This window comes from Eptesicus fuscus, chromosome 11, assembly GCF_027574615.1.
Source record: "Eptesicus fuscus isolate TK198812 chromosome 11, DD_ASM_mEF_20220401, whole genome shotgun sequence".
NCBI classification, from domain to species: Eukaryota; Metazoa; Chordata; class Mammalia; order Chiroptera; family Vespertilionidae; genus Eptesicus; species Eptesicus fuscus.
Window position 1 is genome coordinate 7,366,463 of NC_072483.1, and position 26,162 is coordinate 7,392,624.

At 44.9% G+C, this 26,162-nt stretch overlaps 1 protein-coding gene and 1 non-coding gene across 2 annotated transcripts in view; one reads left to right on the top strand and one right to left on the bottom strand.

The window, feature by feature from the left end:
• The window catches only part of CLASP1 (cytoplasmic linker associated protein 1), a 254,968-nt gene that overhangs the window by 59,504 nt on the left and 169,302 nt on the right, over window positions 1–26,162 (top strand). Inside the window, exons 3-5 of the mRNA XM_054723340.1 lie at window positions 22,430–22,508; window positions 23,855–23,958; window positions 24,767–24,858. Coding sequence (XP_054579315.1) covers window positions 22,430–22,508; window positions 23,855–23,958; window positions 24,767–24,858 — 275 coding nt within the window. The remainder of the gene's footprint in view (window positions 1–22,429; window positions 22,509–23,854; window positions 23,959–24,766; window positions 24,859–26,162) is intronic.
• LOC114232212 (U4atac minor spliceosomal RNA) lies at window positions 21,758–21,882 on the bottom strand. Its single transcript, XR_003618256.2, has one exon. It is a non-coding gene; the product is annotated as a U4atac minor spliceosomal RNA (small nuclear RNA).

Sequence of the window (26,162 nt, forward strand, 5' to 3'; positions counted from 1 at the left end):
GCCGGCCTTGAAAGTGATACTTACAACTTACATTACGGCAAATTCAGAGGAAAAATAATACAACTTAGTATTGTTATTATTTAGAAAGAAATCTAGGATTAAAATAATTTTTTAAATATAGTTACTTTATAACAATCAAATTAATTTAATTTATAAACTAACAACAAAATATGTTCATGTAATTATGTACCTACTTACTGTGTTTTTAAGCAATATGTATATAATAATTTATAATATAATTTTAAATTATTTTTTTTTAGATTTTTAACATAATGAGTAAGAAAAGAGGATGCAAATTCAACGATACTCTAAGAAGTGAATTTACTTTTATTAAAAAAACCAAAAGCGATTACAATATAGACCAAATTTTTAATCAAGAAACCTGCCCCCCCCCCCCCCCCAGGCCGAAACCGGTTTGGCTCAGTGGATAGTGCGTCAGCCTGCGGACTCAAGGGTCCCAGGTTCGATTCCGGTCAAGGGCATGTACCTTGGTTGTGGGCACATCCCCAGTAGGGGGTGTGCAAGAGGCAGCTGATCGGTGTTTCTCTCTCATCGATGTTTCTAACTCTCTATCCCTCTCTCTGCTTCTCTGTAAAAAATCAATAAAATATATATTAAAAAAAAGACACCCCCCCCCCGGTCAATGGTGTCCCGCTTTACCAATGTTAAAAATCTGGTCACCTTAGTCTTAACCCATGATTTCTAGGTAATTAGGGGAGCTGGAGCCTAGAGATCAAAGAGATAGGCACCCTTATACTTTGTCTTTAACTTTGTATTATGGAAATTTTCAAACCTATGTAAAGGAGAGAAAGTTATAATAGATCCACATGTATCCATCAGCTAGCTTCTGTTCCTTCTAGGCAGGCAGCCTTGAGGGAATTTAGATTTATATGTTAAAAATTTAAAATATTAGCCCTAGCCGCTTTGGCTCAGTGGATAGAGCATCGACCAGCGGACTGAAGGGTCCTGGGTTTGATTCCGGTCAAGGGCACATGCCTGAGTTGCGGGCTCGATCTCCAGTGGCAGGGGGTATGCAAGAGGCAGCCAATCAATAATTCTCTCTCATCTTTGATGTTTCTGTCTCTCTTTCCCTCCCCCTTCCTCCCTAAAAACTATGAAATATATTTTAAAAAATTAAAAACATTAAACCAATTTTTATTGTGACATTCTTAAACTGCAAAGCTCTATGTGTTTGTGAAAATATAATACAGACATGTATGAAGCATAAGATGAAAGGCCTGCTCCCCTTAATATATGCACACAAGCACTGCATGTAAGTTTTTGAAAAAAATAGTGTCAGACTATGCTTATTCTGTAGCTTGCTCTATTATTTTTTTTTTAAAAGTCAACTTCAAAAAAAATTTCAAGTTATTTTCTGCAGAAAAAGGCACCTGGAATTTTGGTAGCAATCAAACTGTTGATCAGTTTAGGGAGTAATACCATCTTAACAATATTAAGTTTCCTGTTCCGTGAACAAAGAGTATCTTTTACTTAGTTTTTCTTTCATCAACTTCTTAGGCACAGGGGCCGAGACAATGCCGGTGCTCCTGGGGCGGGGATGAGGTGCCTCAGTCTAGATGCACGGCAGCCAGTCACCTTGCAGGGAACGCTGTGGGGCTTGGTGTCCTTGTTTCCCCAGTAGCCTGCCGCAGGGGGACAATAGAGAGCTGGGCCAGGGTAATGGCTCCACGATGTGGCTACTTCCTCTGAGCACTAAACACCCAGACCAACAGGTCCATTGTCGTCCCCAATGGCAACAAATGCCTTGAACGGGTCCTCTGGCCGGCACCTGTCTGCTTTTGCACAGGCACAATCTTCAAGACCTCATCCTTGAGGGATGCCCCCAAGAAAAAGTCAGCGATCTCTGATTCCTTGATGGGCAAGGAGAATAGAGAGATTTCCTCTAGGGATTTGATCTTCATGTCCTTGACCAGGCGGCCCAGCTTGGTGACAGGGATCCACTCCTTGTCCTCCGCCTTGCCTCCACGAGCTCTGCGGCCTCGGCCCCTGCCCCGACCCTGGCTGCGATCCCGGCCCCGATGCGGCTGCCAAACCTCCTATTCCTGGGCCTCCCACAGCACTGACGTTATGTGCCATTTGGTGTTTTGTCGGAAAACTGGTTTTGATTTTTCCCATTAAACTTTCTTCCTGGTTCTAGTTGAGATAATGAAAAGGTATAGATTTTTCTATATTACTAAGATTTGGCCACTTATTCTCTTGTCGGTCCTAATTTTGTGGTAATTCGCTGGGATTTTTTTAGTAGTTTGCAATTATTACTTGCAAATAATGATAACTTATTTTTTAGTTCCCTCATCTCTTTACTTTTCCTCTATTTTTATTGTACAGCTAAGGCTTGTCCGAATGATAATGGAATGTCGCCTCCTCGATCCTGAGGGAATGCTCTGGGTTTCAGTTTGGGGTGCAGCTGATTTCTGATAGGAGACTTATCATTGTTGAAAGATGTTTCCTCCAGTTCTTTCGTTGCTAGTGGAATACTCATCCTATCTAATAATAGGCAAATATGCAAAATGACCGTACCTTCGCTATGCCCACGATTGGCCAGGAGGCGCGGGGGGGCGGGACTTGGGGTGGCCAGGGTGGCCGATTGGGCCGGCGGGACGCCAGTGGCGGCGCGAGCTCAGCGTCTGCGCCATGGCTGTGCTGCGGCACAGAAGGGGCCTCTGGGGCAGCGAGATCACGTCCCGCCGCGGACCATCAAAAGCGGGGGAACTGGGTGCCTGACAGGCACCCAGCTCCCCCGTGATCGAAAGCGAAAGCGTGTAGGGGACCCTACACATGCATGATTTAATCATGCACTGGGCCTCTAGTAATCATAATAAAGAGCAGAAATGAGAGTTAACGTTTTTTCTTTCTTTTATTTTCTTACACGGGACATTTTTATTCTAATGATATCTTTTTATTCTTTGTTACCACGTTTTTCTTCCCTGGGGTTCTCCCTCTTCTCAATACCCCTTCCTACACCTTTATTATTCCTAATTTCCTTTCTCCCATTACCCAGAAAAATTCAAGGCAGTATAATTCATTTATTTTGTAAATATCGTGGGTGCTTATGATAAGGAAAACACTTAAATTTTTAAATATTTCAGACTAAGATTTCTGGAAATTGATTGGAAATGGTGGACAGCTTACTCCAGTACCTGACACCTACCCCAGTTCCAAGCAAAAGAGCTCTCTATCAAAACTGATTTAGAACACTGAATGTAGTTAGTTTCTGCCTGCCACATCACACTTGGGCAGTCATGGAATGGTCCTGCTTTGGCCACCACATTCTAGCAAATTCTCACATTGTTCTCATGACCCCTGCGCTGCCATCCTTTCTATGGACACCAGGGTCCCACTTCTTGTCTCCAGGAATCTGCCTGTTGTAGGGACCTCATGTACGCGCAGTCATGCAATGTGTCCTTTTGTGTCTGGCATAGTTCACTGAGCCCGAGGTTTGCAAATACTCCTGAACTTGATTTTTACCTGGGAACGAAGGGGAGGATGAGGGCCATACCATGCCAGCTATTTAAATAGATGGCTTCAGTATTCTAGTCATCTGGAGAAGGGGATATTAGGTATCCCATTGTACAGACAATAGGGCATGGACGTTGAGATGTTAATTTTCTTTTTATTTGAAGCAGAAGTTTTATTTAAGATGTAACAGAAATGGTTCTTGAAGGTGTGATGAATAAAGGACAGGGGGGTACGGGATGTGCTGTCTTCCTACCAGTCAGCCAGCTGGTCCAATACAGGACAATAGGTACAGGTCTCCGCTTCTGAGAAGGCACCACTGCCTTCATGATGCTTTATGTGTTGGCCTCACTTCTTAGCATAAAGACGCACAGAAGGAACAAGTTATGTCAGAGGTTATTCTTTCATTTTTAACCTAATTTTGAATTTGGAGGCAAGACACCTTTCCAAGTAAGGCACGTCAATGGCATTCATTCATTGACTCAACAAGGAAGGGTCTGGACCCTAGCAATGGGTAATTAGATGCCTACAATGTACTTGGGGGAAAGAACCCATAAGCAAGTCAACTGAGTGACTTTTATAGGGTCCCTAGCGGCTGCTGGCTGTCTGCAGGGACTTTTTTTGTTCCACGCCACCCCCTGGTGGTCAGCACATGTCATAGCAGCGATCGAACTTCTGGTCAGTTGAACTCCCAAGGGGACACTTTGCATGTTAGGCTTTTATATATAGACTAGAGGCCTGGTGCACAAAATTCGTGCACGGAGGGCGGTTGTCCCTCAGCCCAGCCTGTACCCTTTCCAATCTGGGACCCCTCGAGGATCGGGCCTAAATGGGCAGTTGGACATCCTTCTCACAATCCAGGACTGCTGGCTCCCAACTGCTTGCCTGCCTGCCTTCCTGATTGCCCCTAACCGCTTCTGCCTGCCAGCCTGATCACCCCCTAACCACTCCGCTGCCAGTCTGTTTGCCCCCAACTTCCCTCCTCTGCCAGCCTGGTCACTCCTAACTGCCCTCCCTTGCAGGCCGGGTGCCTCCCAACTGCCCTCTCCTGCTGGCCATCTTGTGGTGGCCATCTTGTGTCCACATGGGGGCAGGATCTTTGACCACATGGGGGCAGCTAGATTGTGTGTTGGAGTGATGATCAATCTGCATATTACTCTTTTATTAGATAGGATAGAGGCCTGGTACAGGGGTGGGAGTCAGCTGGTTTGCCCTGAAGGGTGTCCCTGATCAGGGTGGGGTTACCTTGGGGCGTGGGGCGGCCTGAGCGAGGGGCCTGTGGTGGTTTGCAGGCCGGCCACGCCACCTGGCAACCCAAGAGGAGGCCCTGGTATCTGGAATTTATTTTCCTTCTACAATTGAAACTTGGTAGCCTGGAGTGGAGCCAAGCCTGGGGCTCCCTCCGAGGCCGGCAGCCATTTCTGCTGGGGTTATAATTGAAACTTTGTAGCCTTAAGCGGGTGAGCCCGGCCAGGGTGTGTGGAAAGCTTTGCTTCCCCTGTTGCCGGGAGCAACCCTGGCCTGCTCTCTCAAGCTCCATTCTGCTGCCATTTCTGTTTGAATTTGTTTACCTTCTATAATTGAAACTTTGTAGCTTGAGTGGAGGCTTAGGCCTGGCAAGGGCAGGCGGAAAGCTTGGCTTCCTCTGTTACCTAGGAAACCTTGCTCTCTGTGGCTGTAGCCATCTTGGTTGGGTTAATTTGCATACTCGCTCTGATTGGATGGTGGGCGTGGCTTGTGGGTGTGTCTGAGGTATGGTCAATTTGCATATTTGTCTATTATTAGGTGGGTTAGTGCTCTGGAGAACAACATGGCAGAGTGGGTGGCAGGAATGTGTGTGCACATGCCCATGCTGACCGTCAGTAGGTGGCTCAGAAAATGACGTTTAAACAAACCCTTAAGTGATGTGCTGGGACAAACCTGGTGGATGGATATTTTGGGGAAGAGCATTCCAGGCAGAGAGAGAGTGTCGGGTGGAAAGAGGGGAGCTTGTCTGGGCGTTTGACAAACAGGCGGAGGCCGGGGGAGGGAGCGGGGCAGTAGTGAGTTCAGAGAGGAAATGTGAGGTCAGGTGGTGAGGGCTTGTAGGCCATTGTAAAGACCAGCTGTCATGCAGGATGGGAGCCATTGGAGGGGTCTCAGTGGAGGAGTGGCATGACATGACTTACCTTTAAAGGACATTCTGGTTGTATGGTGAGAATAGACAGAAGCAAGGAAACAAATAGGATAAAACGATAATGTCTGTGTCTGATCCAGCCATCCTCCAGCCACCTTCCCCAAATTTGCTGGCATAGCTGTAGCTGATGCTGATGATAGAGATGACTGTGGTACCTACCTTTACAGCTTACAGACTAGACTCTAGGCTCTAACAAGCAAACTTGCGGCTCTCGGGCCATAGGCCTCGTTTAAAAAAACCCACAAGCCGCAAATTTGACATGCTCTAGAGAAAGAGAGAGTTAAAAACCAGAGGCAAAGCTGAGTTTGACTGGTAGAAGAGTGTGGAGTGGGAGTGCTGGGAACAGCTTCCTGTCCTGGGTAGTGGAAGGGCCCTGGAGCTGGTAATTTTGAAGTGAGCCTTGAAGGAGGATCAAGAGGGGAAGCAGTATGTCCCCGGCAGGGGAGCATTTAAGTGAGCCCAGCACTCAGGAAAGCTGGTTTGCGTGCCCGTGGGCGCCCGGCTGCATTGCTCTCCACCCCAGCCCCACCCCTGCTCTGCCTCCTTCTACAGCAGGACTGTTTCTGGATGCGTAAATAACAATACCTGCCTCTGCAAGTATAAGGAATTCTTCCATAAATTCAGTCACAGGAAGATAAGAGTTCTTGTAAGCTTAACTGATTATTTTTACAGCTTTATTGAGGTACTAGGGTCCCAGTGCCTGAATTCGTGCACCTTGAAAGGAACTGTGGGCTGCGAGGCTGCGGTGGGTACAGGGGTGGGTCTCGGCCCATCCTCTGAGCCCCTGCCCGGCCCCTCCCACCATGGCCCGGGCCCTCGCACCGCGCCCGAGGTCCCCTGTCTGCCGGCAGCCCCGCTTCCATGTGCTGCTGCTCCCACGCATCGCTGCTCCCGCTGGTGACTGCACCGCCCCCTCACACCCGCTGACAGCGCGGAGCAGTTGGGGCCGGCTCCCGCAGCGGGTGCCAGCAGGCCTGGCGCTGTCAGCAGGTGTGAGCTGAGGCTGTTGCCCCAATTGCTCCTCAGGAGCAGGGGGAGGTGGAGAAGCCCTCAGGGCCAATCTGGGCGGCAGTGGGTGCGAGCTCTGGCGGGACCATGGCATGCAGGAGCAAAGAATTTTCAGTAACCACCCGAGGCTCGTCCCGATGATGGTGCCCTGCCTTGGTCTCGTGCCCCTGCTCACCTGCTCCACCGTCCCTGACGCTGCGGCCCATGCTGGCCATGTACCCCGTTCTGCTACCTTCTGCGGACGCCCGCTATGTTCTGTGCGCGCCCCCTGGTGGTCAGCACACATCGTAGCGATTGGTTATTTGGTTGTTCCGCCGTTCGGTTTTATAGATAGATAGATAGATAGATAGATAGATAGATAGATAGATAGATATTTAGATGGGTAGATAATTTGTATACCATAACATTTACCCATTAAGTGTACAGGTTAATTATTTTTAATAAATTTACAGTTGTACAGCGATCACCACAATTCAAGCTTAGAACATTTCTCCATTACTAAAAAGATGCCAATTTGCCATCAATTCCTATTCCCACCCCCAGCTGTAGGAAGTCATTTCTTTTTTCTTTTTTCTTTTTTTTTTAAATATTTTATTGATTTTCCACATAGAGGAAGGGAGAGAGAGAGAGAGTTAGAAACATCGATCAGCTGCCTCCTGCACATCCCCTACCGGGGATGTGCCCACAACCAAGGCACATGCCCCCGACCAGAATCGAACCTGGGACCCCCTCAGTCCGCAGGCCAACATTCCATCCACTGAGCCAAACCGGCTTCGGCTAGGCAGTCATTTCTTAAGTGGAGTCATTCAAGATAGAGTTTTTGTGTTGGATTTCCTTGACCTAGCATCATGTTTTCAACGTCTGACTTAAATGTATCAGTAATTTGTTCTTCTTTATTGTTGAATGGTATTTAATTGTATGGCTATGCAAAATTTTGTTTATCTGTTCACCAGAATGGATTTATAGATTATTACCACTTTTTGGCTGTTGCGAATACTGTCCACTTTTTGCCAGAAGTGCAACCAGTGGGCAGATGATTCTTTAGGATAAGCATACACAAGAGTAATTTTTTAAAATTTGTTTTTATTTATTTTTAAATCCTCACCCAAAGGTATTTAATTGATTTGAGAGAGAGAGAGTGAGAGAGTGAGAGCGAGCGAGCGCATCAATCCATTGCTTCTTGTACACACCCCGGAACCCACAACCTGGGTAGATGCCCTGAGCAGGAATCAAACCTGAGACCTTTGCGTGTGTGTATAGGATGACACTCCAGCCAACTGGGCAACACTGGCCAGCCTGGACTGAGAGTGATTTTGACTTTTCAGTTGTTATAATAAACTTAATGTTTCAGTTTGCCCTTTTGTAAAACTAATGGTTTAATGAATATTATGTAAGTGACCTTACCCAGTTCCCGGTTTCCTTATCTGTAAAGTAGGGGTATTTATAGCTGTGGTATTTGGCTCTAGGTGTTGTTGGGAGGGTTAAATAAGATAAAAAGGGAATATATGCAAGATAACAGTTGCTTTTTGCCATTGCCCTCTCTGGGAAAGGGGCGGGGATGAGAAAGGCTGCTATGGAATTCCCCTGCTCTGGCAGATGGGTCTTTGGAGGAAAGTACAGGCCTGGGCCCAGGGGGCTCGAGGCTGAGGAGCTCCGCTCCTGGCTGGCTGGAAGGTGTGTTGGAGGAGAAGGGGAGTAGAGGCTCGGAGACTGCAGGGGGCGGGCTGTAGCTGCGGCTGCCGGGGCTGCAGTAAAAGAGGATGGACAGGTCAGCTGGGAGCGTACAGGCATGTTTGAAAGGCCTCGTGGGAAATCGGGTCTTTGTTTAACCCCTTGGCCAGCTGTGAGTGTTTTGGTGCCTGATCTCATGTTTATAAGCTGCATGGGAATGAGAGAGGTTTCAGAGTTTAGGGTCTTTGCTGGATTTAACCCACAGTGTTTTTCCTTTGGGCTCCTCAGTTCTTTAAACTTTATTCAATAAACTGCCAGTGTTTAAAATCTGGAGATGTGGCCATACTCGCCTTCATCCCCACACGGAGTCAAGTGACCCGAGCTTTGAGAGGGTCCAGGCGCCCGCGGCCCCCTGCTCCCTCCGGCTCCTGGCCTCCTCTCGGCTTGGGCTGCAGCCGCCGTTGGCCCAGAGCGGCGCTGTCCCCTGGGAGCCACGAGCCTCCTGTGGTAAGTTCAGGTCGTGACGTTAAGTACAGTTTAGTTCTGCTTCCCACTCACACCAGCCACGATGCAGTTGCTCGGTGTCCGCCGGTGGCAGGTGGCTGCTGTGGGGACAGTGCAGATACCGCACACTCTGTCATTGCTCGGCGCTCGATTGCGCTGGTCTAGACCTTTCCCCCATTTTAAAGGAGGCCTGAACATTCCTTAAAAACTTAAATTTTTTTTCCAAATGCAATATTATACACACACACACACACACACACACACACACACACATACATATTTCAAAATATATTTTTATTGATTTCAGAGAGGAAGGGGAAGGGAGAGAGAGATAGAAACATCAGTGATGAGAAAATCATTGATAGGTTGCCTTCTGCACGCCCCACACTGGGGATCGAGCCTGCAACCCGGGCATGTGCCCTGACCAGAAATCGAACCAGTGGCTTCCTGGTTCATAGGTCGATGCTCAGTCATTGAGCCACCCCAGCCAGGCAACAATATTGTTTTAGTTTCAGGTGTACAACATAGTAATTAGACACTTATATAATTTAGGAAGTGATTAGCCCAATAAGTCTAGTGCCCATCTGACACTATACATAGTTATTACAGTATTATTGACTCTATTTACTTTTAAAAATATATATATATATTTTATTTGATTTCAGAGAGGAAGGGAGAGGGAGAGAGAGATAGAAACATCAATGATGAGAGAGAATCACTGATTGGCTGCCTCCTACACACTCCACACTGGGGATCAAGCTCGCAACCCAGGCATATGCCCCAACTGGGAATCGAACCTCGACCTCCTGGTTCATAGATTGACACTCAACCACTGAGCCACGCTGGTCAGGCTGACTATATTTCCTGTGTTGTACTTTACATCCCCGTGAGAGTTTTTATAAATGGCAATTTATTTCTTCTTCATCCCTTCACCTTTTTCACTCATCCACCCTACCCCTCTCTCATCCTGCAACCATCAGTTTGTTCTCTGCATATATGAGTTTGTTTCTGTTTTGTTTGTTTATTAGATTTCACAAAATAAGTGAAATCATTTGTCTTTCTGCCTTATTTCACTTAGCATAATACCCTCTAGATCCATCCATGTTATTGCAGATGGCAAGATTTCATCCTCTCTTATGGCTGAGTAGCATTCCATTGTATGTATGTGTGTATATATATCTGTGTGTGTGCGTGTGTGTGTGTGTGTGTGTGTGTGTGTGTGTGTATGCACTTGTCTGTCTTTGGACACTTAGGTTGCTTGGTCTAGATCTTTAAACAAAGGTTACTCACTGTATTCAAACATTTCCTCCTAGCCTTGCTTAGCCTGTTTCTGCCCATCTGTAAAATGAAGTGGTTTGATGGTATGACGATCTTAAGTTCTTTTCTAACAGTAAAATCCTTGTATGGGGCAACAGTAGGTAACAAACCTATAAGTTCGTTAGTCCCATTAATCTAATATTAACCATTTGTATTTTAACAGACTTTTGTGCCTCAGAAGCTGTCTCCAGGGGCAATTACAGAAGAGGGATTTATTGTTTTTACTTTTATTTCCTTTTTCATGTTTTCATTGAGTTTAGAGAGAGAGGGGAATGGAGAGGGAGAGAGAGAAACATCAATGATGACAGAGAATCATCGATCTGCTGCCTCCTGCACACCCCCCTGACCTGGAATTGAACTGGCGACCTCGGTGCATGGGACCACGCTCAACAAATGAGCCGCACCGGCTGTGCCAGAAGAGGGATTTAAAGAGGAGGCTGTCCGGTGCTATTATTATTGGGATGCGTATCCCAGGACTCCTTTGGTGACTACTTTGAAGGGCAAGTTTGGGTGAATGTCGGGTAAGAAACACTCCATCGCTGACCGCCCTGACCCTCTGCAGGCCCACTTTGGGGCCACATCCACCCTGGGCTGAGGCTGCTTGAAGAATTCTCCCATCGCACATGTGATGACTCTTAAGTCACTGCTTGTATCACATAACTTTTGCTGTTTGTGTTATGCTTTTGTTATTGGATTGAAAGTGAGTGCGGCCCTAACCGGTTTGGCTTAGTGGATAGAGCACCGGCCTGCGGACTGAAGGGTCCTAGGTTCAATTCCAGCCAAGGGCACATGCCTGGGGTTGCAGGCTCGATCCCCAGCAGGGAGCGTACAGGAGGCAGCCAATCAGTGATTCTCTTTCATCATTGATGTTTCTATCGCTCTCTGTGTCCCTCTCCCTTTGTCTCTAAAATCAATAAAAATATTTAAAAAAAAAAGAAAAAAAAAAGAAAGTGAGTGCGGTGTGGAATGCTGATTAATTTCCTCCAAGTTTAATGAGGTTGCAATCTTGTCTCTTAAAACAACCAAAAAGTGTATAGAACTAGCAGCGTGTAGTCCCACAAGGCACCTGGTGCTTTATGTTAAAGACTGGAGGCCTGGGGCATGACATTTGTGCACTCGGGGGCGCGGGGGAGGGGCCCTCAGCCTGGCCTGTGCCCTTTCACAGTCTGGGAGCCCTTGGGGGATGTCCGACTGCCGGCTTAGGCCCGTTCCCCGCCATCAGCCGTCAGCCGGCTTCTGGCTGAGCAGCGCTCTCCCTGTGGGAGTGCACTGACCACCAGGGGACAGTTCCTGCGTTGAGCGTCTGCCCCCTGGTGGTCAGTGTGCATCATGGTGACCGGTTGTTCCGCCGTTCGGTTGATTTGCATATTACCCTTTTATGTTATAGGATTATTATATAGGATGGTGCTAATGAAGTGCTAAGTGTGTGTTCCTTTTACCCAGCAGCTGTCCTTTTCAGAGTTTGTCCGAAGGGGATGACAGCACATGTGGCAGTGTGCCCCCATCACAGTGTTGTTTAAAGTAATGAGAAATTCCAACCCAACCTGACTGTCAGTAGGGGTTCAGAGGATTGGTTTGGTCCTTATGGTACCTAGCTTCACAGTCACTGAAAATAGGGGGAGAGACCTATATTTATTGATTTGGGAAGATTTCCATGGCATATTGAGTGAAAACTATATATCCTATATAATAAAAGCGTAGTATGCAAATTGTCCCCTCGGCCGGGAGGTGGTCCAGGAGTTCGACCAGGGGGCGGGGCTGGCCGGGGGAAGGGAGGGAGGCCCTGGCAGGCAGCCGCTAGGGACCCTACCAGTGCATGAATATTGTGCACTGGGCCTCTAATGTATATATAACAGTATATATGTGAAATGAACCTCTTCATCTAAAATTCCTATGCACAGTGTACATGCACAAGTGTCGCGAGGGATGGTCATCAAAATATTAGCAGGCTTAGCGTTGGGCAGTGGGGTTTGGAGTGACCTTGCTTTGGATTTATGCCCATGCTGATTGTCCCTCTCTCCCCTGTTAGCCATGCTGTTTTGTTTTTTTTCCGAGTGGTGCTTTTATAAAGAAAGGAGCTGGCATTTAGTGAGTACCTACTACAGTCAAACCTCCTTTCTTGAGGGTCTCTCATCTCGAACAATTCAGTTCGCATCCAAGTGTTCCCAGAAAATATGTCTTGGTGGTTGAGCCAGACTTTGGTTTTCCACCGGACAACCCTTTCATGCCGATACCTCATCGTGACAAGGGGTCTCTCAGGCAACAGATAAAGGAGGGAATGCTAATGTCTAAGGGTGTGGAAGAAACAGTGGTCACAGCTGAAGAGGTGGGAAAACTGTTGTTGATTTGGATAAAGGAAAGCAGGTAGCCAGTGACAGCATTCCAGAGGCAGTGATGCCTGAACAAGCAAGGACGCTGCCTGCTGACCTGAAAGACACCCTGGACCGAGCCTCGTAGGCGGTGGTTTGATAAATTTTTAGAAAAGAAGTGTTTATAGATTCAACAGAACATTAGACATGTACTATATATAAAGAAGGTTAAAACGGAATCATCTGTGGGTCTAGAACGGATTAATTCAATTGACATTATTTCTAATGAGAAGACATGATTCAGTTTTCGAGCAACTCGCTCTGGAGCAGCATTCCAAATGAATTAAGTTCGAGATCTGAGGTTCCACTGGATATTCCAGGCATTTGTTAAAACTCTTAGCCCTCCTGTGTATTCTCTAAGGTAAATGTGTTATTGTTTCTATTTGACTGATAAAGCATTTTAAGCTCAGCTGGCCAGCAGGGGCGGTAGCTGGGATTTCCCCCCCCCCCCCCGCCCCCGCCCCCGCCCCAGATCTTTATTTATAAAGCCCTTGCACCTGTTCCTATACTCAGTCTCAGAGCACCAGAGAGGGTTGGAGCTGAGGCTGGCCTGGGTCATCTAGTACTGGCGGAGAAGAATTGTGACTTGCTCAAGGTCTTAAGCTAGCGAGGAGAGGAACTAGACTGTGCACGTGGGTTCTGTGACTGTGCTTTTGCTGTACTGCACATGGCCTTGACTTAGGAGGCTTTGGTTAGTTTTCAGATTGGTCACTATCTGAATTTCTTGACTTGAGTATGTTTCTCTAACTCTTTGGTCTTGATTTTTCTCATTTGCAAAATAAGGATAATACGTCTGTATCACAGATAATTGTGAGATTACTCAGATTAACCCGGAAGTGCCTTAAAAACAATAAAATACGAGTGTGAAATACTGTTTTTAGTCTTTTTTTTTTTTTTTTTTTTTAATATTTTTATTGAGGTATTATATGTGTACATATCTTACTATTACCCCCCACCCCACACCCACACATGCCCTCCCCCCCCCAGAGTTTTGCGTCCATTGTTTATGCTTATATGCATGCATACAAGTCCTTCGTTTGATTTCATAACTCCCCCACCTTTCCCAAACTTTCCCCCTGTACTTTGAAAGTCTGTTTGATGCTTTACTGTCTCTGTATCTATCTTTTTGTTCACCACTTTATAATGTTCTTTACTATCCCTAAATGAGTGAGATCATGTGGTATTTTTCTTTCATTGACTGGCTTATTTCACTTAGCATAATGTTCTCCAATTCCATCCAGGTTGCTGCAAATGATGAGAATTCCTTCTTTTTTATGGCAGCATAGTATTCCATTGTGTAGATGTACCACAGTTTTCCGATCCAGTCATCTGCTGATGGGCACCTAGGCTGTTTCCAAATCTTAGCTATTGTAAATTGTGCTGCTATGAACATAGTGGTGCATATATCCTTTCTGATTGGTGTTTCTAGTTTCTTCGGATATATTCCCAGGAGTGGGATTACTGGGTCAAATGGGAGTTCCATTTTCATTTTTTTGAGGAAACTCCATACTGTTCTCCACAGTGGCTGCACCAGTCTGCATTCCCACCAGCAGTGCACGAGGGTTCCTTTTTCTCCGCATCCTCGCCAACACTTGTTGTTTGTTGATTTGTTGATGATAGCCATTCTGACAGGTGTGAGATGGTACCTCATTGTTGTTTTGATTTGCATCTCTCGGATAATAAGTGACTTTGAACATGTTTTCATGTGTCTCTTGGCCTTCCTTCTGTCTTCTTTTGAAAATATTCTGTTTAGGTCTGTTGCCCATTTTTTTATTGGATCATTTATCTTCCTCTTATTAAGTTGCATAAGCTGCCTGTAGATGTTGGAGATTAAACCTTTATCAGTGATAGCATTTGCAAATATGTTTTCCCATGCGGTGGGCTTTCTTGTTGTTTTGTTGATGGTTTCTTTTGCTGTAAAAAAGCTTTTTATTTTGATGTAGTCCCATTTGTTAATTTTCTCTTTAGCTTCCATTGCCCTAGGGGCAGTGTCAGTGAAGAAGTTCTTTTGGCATATGTCTGAGATTTTGTTGCCTGTAGAGTCCTCTAGTATTTTTATGGTTTCCCGTCTTATGTTTAAGTCCTGTATCCATTTTGAGTTTATTTTTGTGTATGGTGTAAGTTGGTGATCTAGTTTCATTTTTTTGCATGTATCTGTCCAGTTTACCCAACACCATTTATTGAAGAGACTGTCTTGACTCCATTGTATGTTCATGCCTCCTTTGTCAAATATTAATTGAGCATAGTGGTTTGGGTCGATATCTGGGTTCTCTATTCTGTTCCATTGATCAATATGTCTGTTCTTGTGCCAGTACCAGGCTGTTTTGAGAACAGTGGCTTTGTAATACAGCTTGAAATCTGGTATTGAGATCCCACCTACTTTATTCTTCTTTCTGAGGATTGCTGAGGCTAGTCGGGGTCTTTTTTTATTCCAGATGAATTTTTGGAGAGTTCTTTCTAGGTCTGTGAAATATGCTGTTGGTATTTTGATGGGGAGTGCATTGAATCTGTAGATTGCTTTGGGTAGTATGGACATTTTAATGATGTTGATTCTACCAATCCAGGAACATGGTATGTTCTTCCATCTGTTTACGTCTTCCTCTATCTCTTTTTTCAGTGTCCTGTAGTTTTCTGCGTATAGGTCTTTTACCTCCTTAGTTAAGTTTATTCCTAGGTATCTTAATTTTTTTGGTGCGATGGTAAATGGGATTGCTTTTTTAGTCTCTCTTTCTGTAAGTTCATTATTGGTGTATAGAAAAGCCATAGATTTCCTGGCGTTAATTTTATATCCCGCTACATTGCCGAATTCATTTATTAAGTCTATTAGTTTTTTGATGGAATCTTTTGGGTTTTTTATGTACAATATCATGTCATCTGCAAATAAGGACAGCTTCACTTCTTCTTTTCCAATTTGGATGCCTCTTATTTCTTCTTCTTGCCTAATTGCGATAGCTAATACTTCCAGTACTATGTCAAACAGGAGTGGTGAGAGTGGGCATCCCTGTCTTGTTCCTGTTCTTAGGGGAAATGGTTTTAGTTTTTGCCCATTGAGTATGATGTTTGCTGTGGGTTTATCATAAATAGCTTTTATTATGTTGAGGTACGAGCCTTCTATTCCCACCTTGTTGAGAGTTTTTATCAAGAAAGGGTGTTGGATTTTGTCAAATGCTTTTTCTGCATCTATTGATATGACTATGTGATTTTTATCTCTCAATTTGTTTATGTGATGTATCACGTTTATTGATTTGCGGATATTGTACCATCCTTGCATTCCTGGAATAAATCCTACTTGGTCATGGTGTATGATCTTTCTGATGTATTGCTGGAGCCGATTTGCTAGAATTTTGTTGAGGATTTTGGCATCAATGTTCATGAGGGATATTGGCCTGTAATTCTCTTTCATTGAGTTGTCTTTATCTGGTTTTGGTATTAGGGTGATGCTGGCTTCATAGAAGGAGCCTGGAAGTGTTCCTTCCTCTTGAATTTTTTGGAATAGTCTGAGGAGGATAGGTTTTAGTTCTTCCTTGAAAGTTTGATAAAACTCTCCTGTGAAGCCATCTGGCCCCGGGCTTTTGTTTGCCGGAAGCTTTTTGATGACTGCTTCAATTTCTTCCATAGTTACTGGCATGTTGAGCTGTTTAGAATCTTCCTGATTAAGTTTTGGAAGGTTGTATTTTTCTAGGAATATGTCGATTTCCTCTAGGTTGTCCAGTTTGTTGGAATAGAGTTGTTCGTAGTATTTTGTAACAATCCTTTGTATCTCAGCGGGATCTGTTGTTATTTCACCTCTTTCATTTCTGATTTTGTTTATTTGGGTCCTCTCTCTTTGCTTCTTGGTGAGTCTGGCTAGAGGTCCATCAATCTTGTTTATCCTTTCAAAGAACCAGCTCTTGGTTTTGTTGATCTTTTGTATTGTTTCTTTGGTCTCTATGTCGTTTATCTCCGCTCTGATCTTTATTATTTCTTTCCTTCTGCTTACACTAGGCTTATCTTGTTGCTCTCTCTCTAACTCTTTGAGTTGTTGGGTTAGGTAATTTATTACCATTGTTTCTTGTTTTTTGAAGTAGGCTTGTAGAGCTATGAACTTCCCTCTCAGGACTGCTTTCATTGTGTCCCATAGATTTTGGATTGTTGTGTTTTCATTGTCGTTTGTTGCCATGATGTTTTTTATTTCTTCCTTGATGTCTTTGGTAACCCAGTCATGGTTTAATAACATGCTGTTTAGTCTCCAAGTATTTGATTTCTTTGGGTTGTTTTTATTGTAGTTGATTTCCAGTTTTATGCCACTGTGATCTGAGAAGATACTTGATATGATTTCTATCTTCTTGAATTTGTAGAGACTTTGCCTATGACCTAACATATGGTCTATCTTTGAAAATGACCCATGTGCACTTGAGAAGAATGTATATTCTGTGGCTTTGGGGTGAAATGTTCTGAAGATGTCGATTAATTCCATCTGTTCTAGTGAGTCATTTAGGTTTGATGTTTCTTTGCTGATTTTTTGTTTAGAGGATTTGTCCAATGGTGATAGTGGGGTATTGAAGTCTCCTACTATGATTGTATTACTGTCAATCTCTCCTTTGATATCTTCCAGGAGTTTTTTAATGTATCTTGGTGCTCCTGTATTGGGTGCATATATGTTTACCAGAGTTATTTCTTCTTGTTGGATTTCTCCCTTTAGTATTATGAAGTGGCCTTCATTATCTCTTGTTATGTCCTTCACTTTGAGATCTAATTTGTCAGATATAAGTATTGCAACCCCAGCTTTTTTTTCATTTCCATTTGCCTGGAAAACCTTTTTCCATCCCTTTACTCTCAGTCTGTATGCATCCTTTTTTTTGAGGTGGGTTTCCTGTAGACAGCAGATATCTGGGTTTTGTTTTCTTATCCAGTCTGTTACCCTGTGTCTTTTGATTGGGGCATTCAATCCATTTACATTTAAAGTTATTATTGATAGGTACTTATTTGACGCCATTTTTATTCTATACCCCTGTGTACCTTCTTTGCTTCCTATTTCTTTCTTTTTTTTTTACAGCAGACCCTTTAGCATTTCTTTCATTGCTGGTTTGGTGGTGATAAACTCCCTTAGTCCTTTTTTGTCTGTGAAGCTCCTGATTTCACCTTCAATTTTGATTGATAGCCTTGCTGGGTACAGTATTCTTGGATTTAGACCCTTCCTTTGCATGACTTGGTATATTTCATTCCATTCCCTTCTGGCCTGATGAGTTTCTGTTGAGAAATCAGTTGCTAGTCTGATGGGGGTTCCTTTGTATGTAACTGTCTGTCTCTCTCTGGCCGCTTGTAAGATTCTTACTTTGTCGTTGGTGTTTGCCAACTTAACTATAATGTGCCTTGGCGTCGGTCTTTTGGGGTTCATTTTGCTTGGAACTCTGTGAGCTTCTTGGATTTGTGTGGGTTTTTTCGTCCCTATATCAGGGAAGTTTTCTGTTATTATTTCTTCAAACAGGTTTTCTATTCCTTGCTCAGTTTCCTTTCCTTCTGGCACCCCTATTATCCTGATGTTGTTTTGTTTTGTATTGTCCCGAAGTTCCCTTACGCTCTCCTCAATCTTTCTAATTTTTGTTTCTAGAAGCTGTTGTAATTGGGTATTTTTTTCCATCTTGTCTTCTAGCTCACTTATGCGGTCCTCTGCTTCATCTAGTCTACTCTTGATGCTTTCTATTGAGTTCTTTACAGCAGCGATGTCATTTTTCATTTCTTCTTGGTTCTTCTTCATTTCTTCTTGGTTCTTACTCATATTGTCGAATTTGTCTTCCATCCTTTTCAGCCACCCTATGACCATTTCTCTGAATTCTTTCTCTGATAGGTTGTTTGCCTCTAAATCGTTTACTTCCTTTTCTGGTGATGCCTGTTTCTCTTTCCTGTGGGGGCTGTTTCTTTGTCTCCCCATGGTCTCTCTTCTCCGGATGTCTGGTTATATAGATTTCTCTCTCTGGCGTTGATTTAAAGGTATAAAATACAACACAACCAGGCACAACAGACAAGGCACTGAACAGAATTGTATTCACGATATTAATAACCTCCAATAAAGGTAACCACCAGAGAAAGACAAATTAGGGAATAGGAGTGGAAGAGGGAGGGTAAAAAGAAAGAACAACAACGAAAAAAAAAAAAAAAACAAAACAAAAAAAACAACGAGTGTGAATCTGAACTTGGGAAAAGAGCAGAAAGAAAGAAAAGAAAAAGAAATAACAGAAAAGAAAAAAAAAAGAAAAAAAAAGTAAGAGAGACAAGAATGATACTAAGAGAGAAAAGGGGAACAAACTATATATATGGGGAGTAAACTCCACTAGAACAACCACTATTCCCAGCAAATTCCAGCAACACGAGCCTGGAGATTAATACAAACTGCAACAGCAGATAATATCAAGTGAGGCAAGGGAAAACAAAAGTAAAAAACAAACAAAAACAAAGCAAACAAAAGAACCAACCAAACCAACAAAAAGAATAATCAAAACTATCTCATAAAAAAGCATAAAAATTCAATCTAATCAACATTCAAGCAAACAACAACAAAAGGCCCGAGAGAAAAATAATTTTTTTAAGGTAGCGTAGAGAGAGGTTTGTATGGATTTGGAGCAGGGGGTTGGGAATTAGATATATAAGTAGGGTGAAGTTTTAGCAGGGAGTAAACTGAAAAAGTAGGGAAAATCTAAAGCCAGAAAGGGTTAAGATAAACTGGGGACCAAAATGGGAAAGGTTAGGAGGAGAGTGATGGCATAATGTTAGCTTTGAGATAGGGTAAAGCGATTGTAAGGGAAAGATGCAAATCGAATGTAGGACACTAATCCAAAAAAAAAAAAGAAAGAGAAAATCAAATGACATTAAAAAAAAAAAAAAAAAAGTAAAATAATAGTAATAATAGTGTTGATTGAAAATAAAAATGTAATAATTAAAAAGGTGAAAATCGAGTGAGGAAAAAGAAAAAAAATTAGTTTCTTAAGTAAAAGATGCAAAAAATGAAAATAAAAAAATATGAGAATAAAAAATTTTAAAAATTGAAAAAAGAATTGAAAATTAAAAAATAGGAAGACTAAAATGTGCAGTAGCGGCTGTCATTCACTTCCTCTATTATTCTGTTTGGTACGCCTTTTTCCCAGTCTGGGCGGTATTTCAGTTCAGCTTCATTCCAGGGCTCCTCAGTGTTGGAAGCCAGTCCTGCTTTTTAAGCCAGCCGTGTCTTAATTTCTCGTATTTATTTTTAATTACACCAGAGACAATTAGCGTTTCAGCCCCTGGGTGGCAGTGTTTCTGAATTGACTTCTGGGCCTCTCTAGCTCTTTTTTCTTTTTTTTTTTTTTTTCCCCTTCTATGGCACTCACTACCGGTTTGTGGAGGTGTGCGCCTCAGAGCTGCCTCTCTGATGGTCACACGCAGCTCTGGCCCCAGGTTCCGAAAAAACACCTTCCCCCTGCAGTCTTTCAGGGTTTCCACCTGGGTTTGCCTCTGTATTGGGCTTAGCAATCAGAGTCGGAAAGAGCCCAGGTGTGCGGACCGTGGGTCTGTGCCCCAGACTAAGGAGCCTGCACTCCTTTGAAAATTCTTAGTCTGACCCTCCTCGTCAGATTAAAATGAGTTGCTTTCAAGAGGTCACTTCTGTTAGCAGCTCAGAAGACCCCCCTCCTCATTCACGGATCAGGGCAGTTCCAACTGCCGCCGATTTTTCTAGGCACAGACCTCCCGGCTCCTGCCGGTCCTGCGGTCCTGCGGCTGCCGCGCTTCCCTCACCCAGGGCTTCCCTCACCCACCGCGGGGATTAGAAACCGCCCCTCATTTCAGGCGAAATCTGACCTTTCCGTGGTGCAGTGAAGAGTTTCTTTGAATCCGGATGTTTGCGCTGATAGGGGACCGGTGGTCTGGTGCTCCCAGCAGCTCAGTGTTTGCAGTTGTCGCGGAAAGTCAGGTTTCCAAGAAAATCCTCCTTTCCTTGCAAGATGGCGAGGCGCCCGGCGAGCCCGCAGCTCCAGGAGGGGACCCAGCCCCTGTGGGTGCTGCGCGGTCAGAGGAACACTGCCCAGCACTCCCCCGCCTTCTCCTGGAGTTCAGCTGTCCCTTGGCTTGCCCACATACACTCCCTCTGCGAGCCTCTGCTGCTCCGACTCTCCGCCCCAGGAACAGACTCCAAACCCGACTCTATTCCGTCGCCATTTTCCCCCACTCTCTGTTTTTAGTCTTGTCAATGTAAGAAATGTTCAAACCTATAGAGGTTTTTATTATTTTATTTGAGCCAAAACTGACGATATATGCCGGGGAGCAAGATCTCGAGTGCTCTGGAGAGTAACAGTTTTGAGGTTATTGTATGCATTTGGAATTAAGGAAGGATTATATGGAGGTGGGAGGAAGCAAGGTGGAGATTGGATTACAGGAACTATTCCAGTTAACAAGATAATGTGCCCTCTTGAGGGTGGTTACACTTATTTCAAAGGTGTGTTAACTAGATGTGCAGAAACAAGGGCCAGGGCTTGCTTGACAAAAGCTAAGTCTTTTACTTTTTTTAATATATATTTTTTATTGATTTTTTTACAGAGAGGAAGGGAGAGGGATAGAGAGTTAGAAACATCGATGAGAGAGAAACATCGATCAGCTGCCTCCTGTACACCCCCTACTGGGGATGTGCCCGAAACCAAGGTACATGCCATTGACCGGAATCGAACCTGGGACTCGAGTCCACAGGCCGATGCTCTATCCACTGAGCCAAACTGGTGAGGGCAAAAGCTAAGTCTTTACTAAAGAAATTCTATGCCTGGTGTGACTCCCCAGGATTTGTATTGCCATCATTTTCATGATGGCTAATGGATCTTGCCATCATGGCTCAATAGTCTAATTCCTGATGTTGAAGTACAAAGGCATATTTGTGAAGTGAGTTATTTGCCTATTTTGAAGTGAACATGCAGCCTACAAACTGGGTTAAGTAAAAGAAAGTAAAACAGAAATACTGAAATTTGAGATGCCAAAAAAAATAGACAGACTCATAGAGAGCAGGCTAACAGATGGGGGTGGGTGGGTTGAGCAAAAAGAAAAAAACACCCACAGGCAGGACATGTCACCCCAAAAATTAAATGAAAAGGAAAGGGTGAAGTGAGTCCCCTTGAGATCAGTGGAAGTGGAGGTGCCTGGTGAGTTTGACCAGCAGAGGGCACATGCAGCAACACTGCATCGGTAAAAGTACTAAGTCGCAATTTATTTCAGCGGGTCAGTTGTAAAAGGCGGGTTTGTAATTTCCAAAAATTGCACCAAGGTAGAGCAGAGCCCACCTGATGCGAATGTGTTGTTCAGGCGTTAGCAGTACTGCCCTCACTACACGTTCATTGGACAGTAGCGCAACCCCAAGAAAAGGATGGTTGGCGATGTTTATAGGGTGCGCCGCTGGCAGTGCTGGCCAATACCTGGTAGGGTTGTGGTGACTGACTTGCAAGTCCCGGCCTCGCTGCGCTGTAGTGCACTTAAGTTGACTACAACTCCCGAAGCAAACTACCCACTCCTTGTTTCCTGAGGCTTTTGAGGGAGCCAAGAGGCAGCTCGGTTTTACCCAGAAGGCCACGCGCCAGCCGCGAGACAATTTGCATGTGCGCTCCTCGCTGGGGCGGGGCCAGCAAGGGGCGGAGCTGCGTCTTATTCTCCCACTCTCGGCTCACGGGTAGCCAGGCTGTAGCAGCTTTTTGTTCGTTTTTCGCCTCCGACCGTTTCCTTTAAAAACTAAACGGCTCTGTTTGTACCAGAGCAGCCCTCCTCTTGATGACCAGTGTAATCTTGCCAGTCGGCGCGCGCTCTCTGGGCCCTGGTCCAGCGCTTGAGCCAGGAATGTGCGGGCGCCCTGGGAGCTGCTGGGCGGGGGCCCTGGGCCTGAGGCCGGCTGCTCACGGGGTGTCGGTGTTTCCATTCATTGCAGGTGGCTCTTCTGGGCATGGACATCCTATCCGCGCTAGTCACCCGGCTGCAGGATCGGTTCAAGGCTCAGATTGGCACAGGTGAGCTGTGGGCAAGTGTGGGGCGGGTCCCCAGACTCTCCTCCCTCTGGCCTCCAGTCTCTTCATCTCCCCAAATCCTGCAGTTGGCCGTGCCCAACCGCCCCGCAGCGCCCTTGCTCCCCTCCCACTCCTCAACCCTCTCCTTCAGCCTCAGCTTCCTGCTGGGCTGCACCACTGCCCTCCCTGCCCTCCCAGACCCCGCCCTCCATTTGTGTGCTGCCAGCATTGGTGTGCTAACACGAAGTATGGCTGCTAATTCTTTTATTTCTTGTACAAATCAGCTGTCCTGATTTAGCGCTGGCCAGGCCCCGCTGGGCCCTGACCCCCTCAGAGCAGTCCTTCCCTCTAGCAGTCCTGCAGCTGCCAGCATCCTGTGCCTCCAGGTGGTGGGACTGCTGTTGCCGTCTCACTCCGTTATGTCCGCACAAGCGGGCATTAAATGGTCACTCTCTTACTTTGAAGGGAAAACAATATGTCAGTAAAATGAAATGAAAATAACCACAGGTTTTATAGATCTAGAGATAATTTCATCATCTCTAAATTCCTGACCTCTGCGATTTTATGACATGAGCACCAAGCAGATCTGTGTGTGCGAGCATTTCTCACAGATGTCTCTGTGTCAGTTGGTCTACATATATCTGTTACTTTCTGTTAACTTTCTGGTTAGTGTGCTCCTGTGGATAAGGCTGAGCTCTTTTCCCATTCAAACAAAACCCCCTTAACGTTAAGAAATTCAGCATGTTAATAGTGTTTCAGTTTCCTCCTAAATTAGCTGAGTTGGTCAGGAATATCTTTTGTAAAAGGAAGGTTCATATTCATAGACTCTGAGAAGAATCTGGCCTCTGGGATGCCGGTGCCTGTGGATCACGGCCAGGGGCCCGCACCGGGCGTGGAGGAGGCGTGGGAGGACGGACGAGCTCCGCTCAGGGGCGGGATAAGCACCACGTGTCTTATGTAAAATTAAAACACAGACAAAGGGTAGATTGAGCCATACGTGTCTGCCCCCGCCCCCAAGGGAATGTGCTGGAGCCTTCTCTTACCTGAATTTCCTTTTGAGTTGACTCTTTCCTGCCAGTGTCTTCCATTGACATCTGTTTTAATATTTGACCGGAGGAAGGTGTGAATGAGAAGACACATATGCCCAAGCAGAAAGGATTTTGCTGCTTCTTAGAGTAGTTCCCCTGGACTTGAGCAAGGAGAACAGTGCTGTAGGGATTGGTGGTTTTAGATGATGGACCTCATTTCGGCTAGGATTTGTCTTCCCAGTTAATTGAAATATCAACAGTTGGTGACACCTCCCCACCCCCAACAGGTGTTCATTTGATCACTTGCATTTTGATTTCCAGTGCTGCCAAGTTTAATAGACAGACTGGGAGATGCTAAGGACTCTGTGAGGGAGCAAGACCAGGCTCTGCTGCTAAAGATCATGGATCAAGCTGCTAATCCCCAGGTAGGACGTTCGGGGGCCCGTGGCGTGCCGGTGCTCCCCTCACACCGGTGGGTTACTCCATACAGAAAGACGATTTATTTTAATCTGATGTATTTCAGATGGAAATTTTCATAGCTCCCCCCACCCCCATATTTGAAGAAATAATAAATAGCAAATTATGTATTTTGAATAAATTAGTGGACTTAACATGGGTTTTGAGTGCTTGGTTTAATCCATAAACGAGCTCATTTATATAACTGATTCTGTATTTCTTTGAAAAGAGCAGTTATGATGTCTGGGTGTTAGGAGGCCTGGCTCATCTGTCTGCTAGTGAGCTGGGGCTGCTGGGACCCGGACACAGACCTGCCTTCCAGGGTCCAGCTGCGCATTGCTGGGGAAGGGGCATGTTATCAGAAAAATTCTTCTAGGGAAGGTGAAAACTAGACTGGCCTTCACAGATGAGCAGGTGGTGGGCTCTGGGTGGGCGAAGTCGGCTGGTCCAGGCGGAGAGCAGTGTGAGTGTGTCATCTTTGAAGCCACCCGACCTTTTTCGGCCTCCCTTTCCTCATGAAATGGGGACAGCTATACCTCCTTTTGGGGTCTTTGGGAGAATGAAATACAATTATATGAGGAATTGTGTTTGGAAGAAATTTAACTTGATGTACAAGTAGTCACCATTTTTCAGTGTGCTCGACTTAAGATGACTAAGTGGGTGGTAGCGGCTGGAACCGATTGGCACCGGTTGAGAGTCCCTCTTTCCTTGGCCCGTGTTCAACAAAAGGCTGCAGGAGTCCCCTCCCCTCTTCTCACCTGTCCTTTGCCTCCGCAGTACGTGTGGGACCGGATGCTGGGAGGCTTCAAGCACAAGAACTTCCGGACTCGGGAAGGCACGTGTGTCTGCCTCATCGCCACGCTCAATGCGTAAGTCTGGTCGGGGCCTGAGGATTTTCTTGGCTGAGCTTTTTCATTAACTTTTTTTTTGAAATAACTATAGATTTCAGGAAGTTGTAGAGAAATGTATTGGGAATGTCGTGCAAACCCCCTCTCCCTCCTTCCCCCAAAGTTATCATCTTGCCTGTGCAATGACAACACAGGAAATTAATATTGATACAACCCACGGAGCTTATTCACATTTCTCCAGTCACACGCATGTGAGTGCAGTTCTGCACAGTTCTGTCATGTGTGTAGTTCCATGTGACTACCACCACTGTCAGGGTACAAACCTGTGCGTCACCCCGGCTCCCCCACGCTGCCCCTTTGGAGTTAGTCCCTAACCTCTGGCAGCCACTAGTCTACTCTCCACCTCTATGGCTTTATTCCAAGAATGCTCTGTAGGTGGAGTCATACACAGTGTAACCCTTTGAGATTGGCTTTTCATTCCACTTGAGATTGCATACATGTTGTGTAAACAATAGTTCATTTCTTTTGATTGCTGAGTAGAATTCCATGGCATAGACGTATCAGGATTTGTTTAACCATCAGCTGTTGAAGGACATTTGAATCATTCCCAGTTTTTTGCTATTACAAATAAAGCTGCTATAAACACTTGCACAAGTTTGTTTCAGCATCAGCTTTCGTTTCTCTTGGGTCAGTGCTCAAGAGTGCAATGGCTGTGCACTTGGTAAGCTTATTTTTAGTTTTGTTTTTTTTTAATAACTTTCTCCCCTTTGCATGAGCGATGTTGTCCCCAAAGGGTGCACCACTCCCCAGAAGTACTGCAGTACCAGGGGGATGGGAGGTGTGGATGGAGCGAGCTCCTAGGCCGTCTCTCTGCTCCAAAAATCCACTTAACACGCTGTCCTCGGATAGAGGCCGTATCCGGTGTTAAACTGAAGGCTGAGTGATCATTTTTAGTTTTAAAAGAAACTGCCAAACCTTTTTCCTGAGTTGTCTGTACCATTTTACATTCCCACCAGCAGTGTGTAAATGAATCAATTTCATCACATCCCTGCTAGCATCGAATGTTATCACTATTTTAATTGTAGCCATTTTGATATGTGTGTGGTGATATCTCATGGTGTGAATTTGTATTTACTTAATGACTGTTGATGTGAGTATTTTTCATGTGCTTATTTGTAGGAAATGCTTTTTTAAAATGGAAATTACAATTTACAAATCACCTTTTCTGATTGTTACAGAAAATTTTAATAAAGAAGAAAATGATGATTACCCATAATTCTAGCACCTTCAGATAATCACTGTTAACTGTGGTGCATTTTATTCCA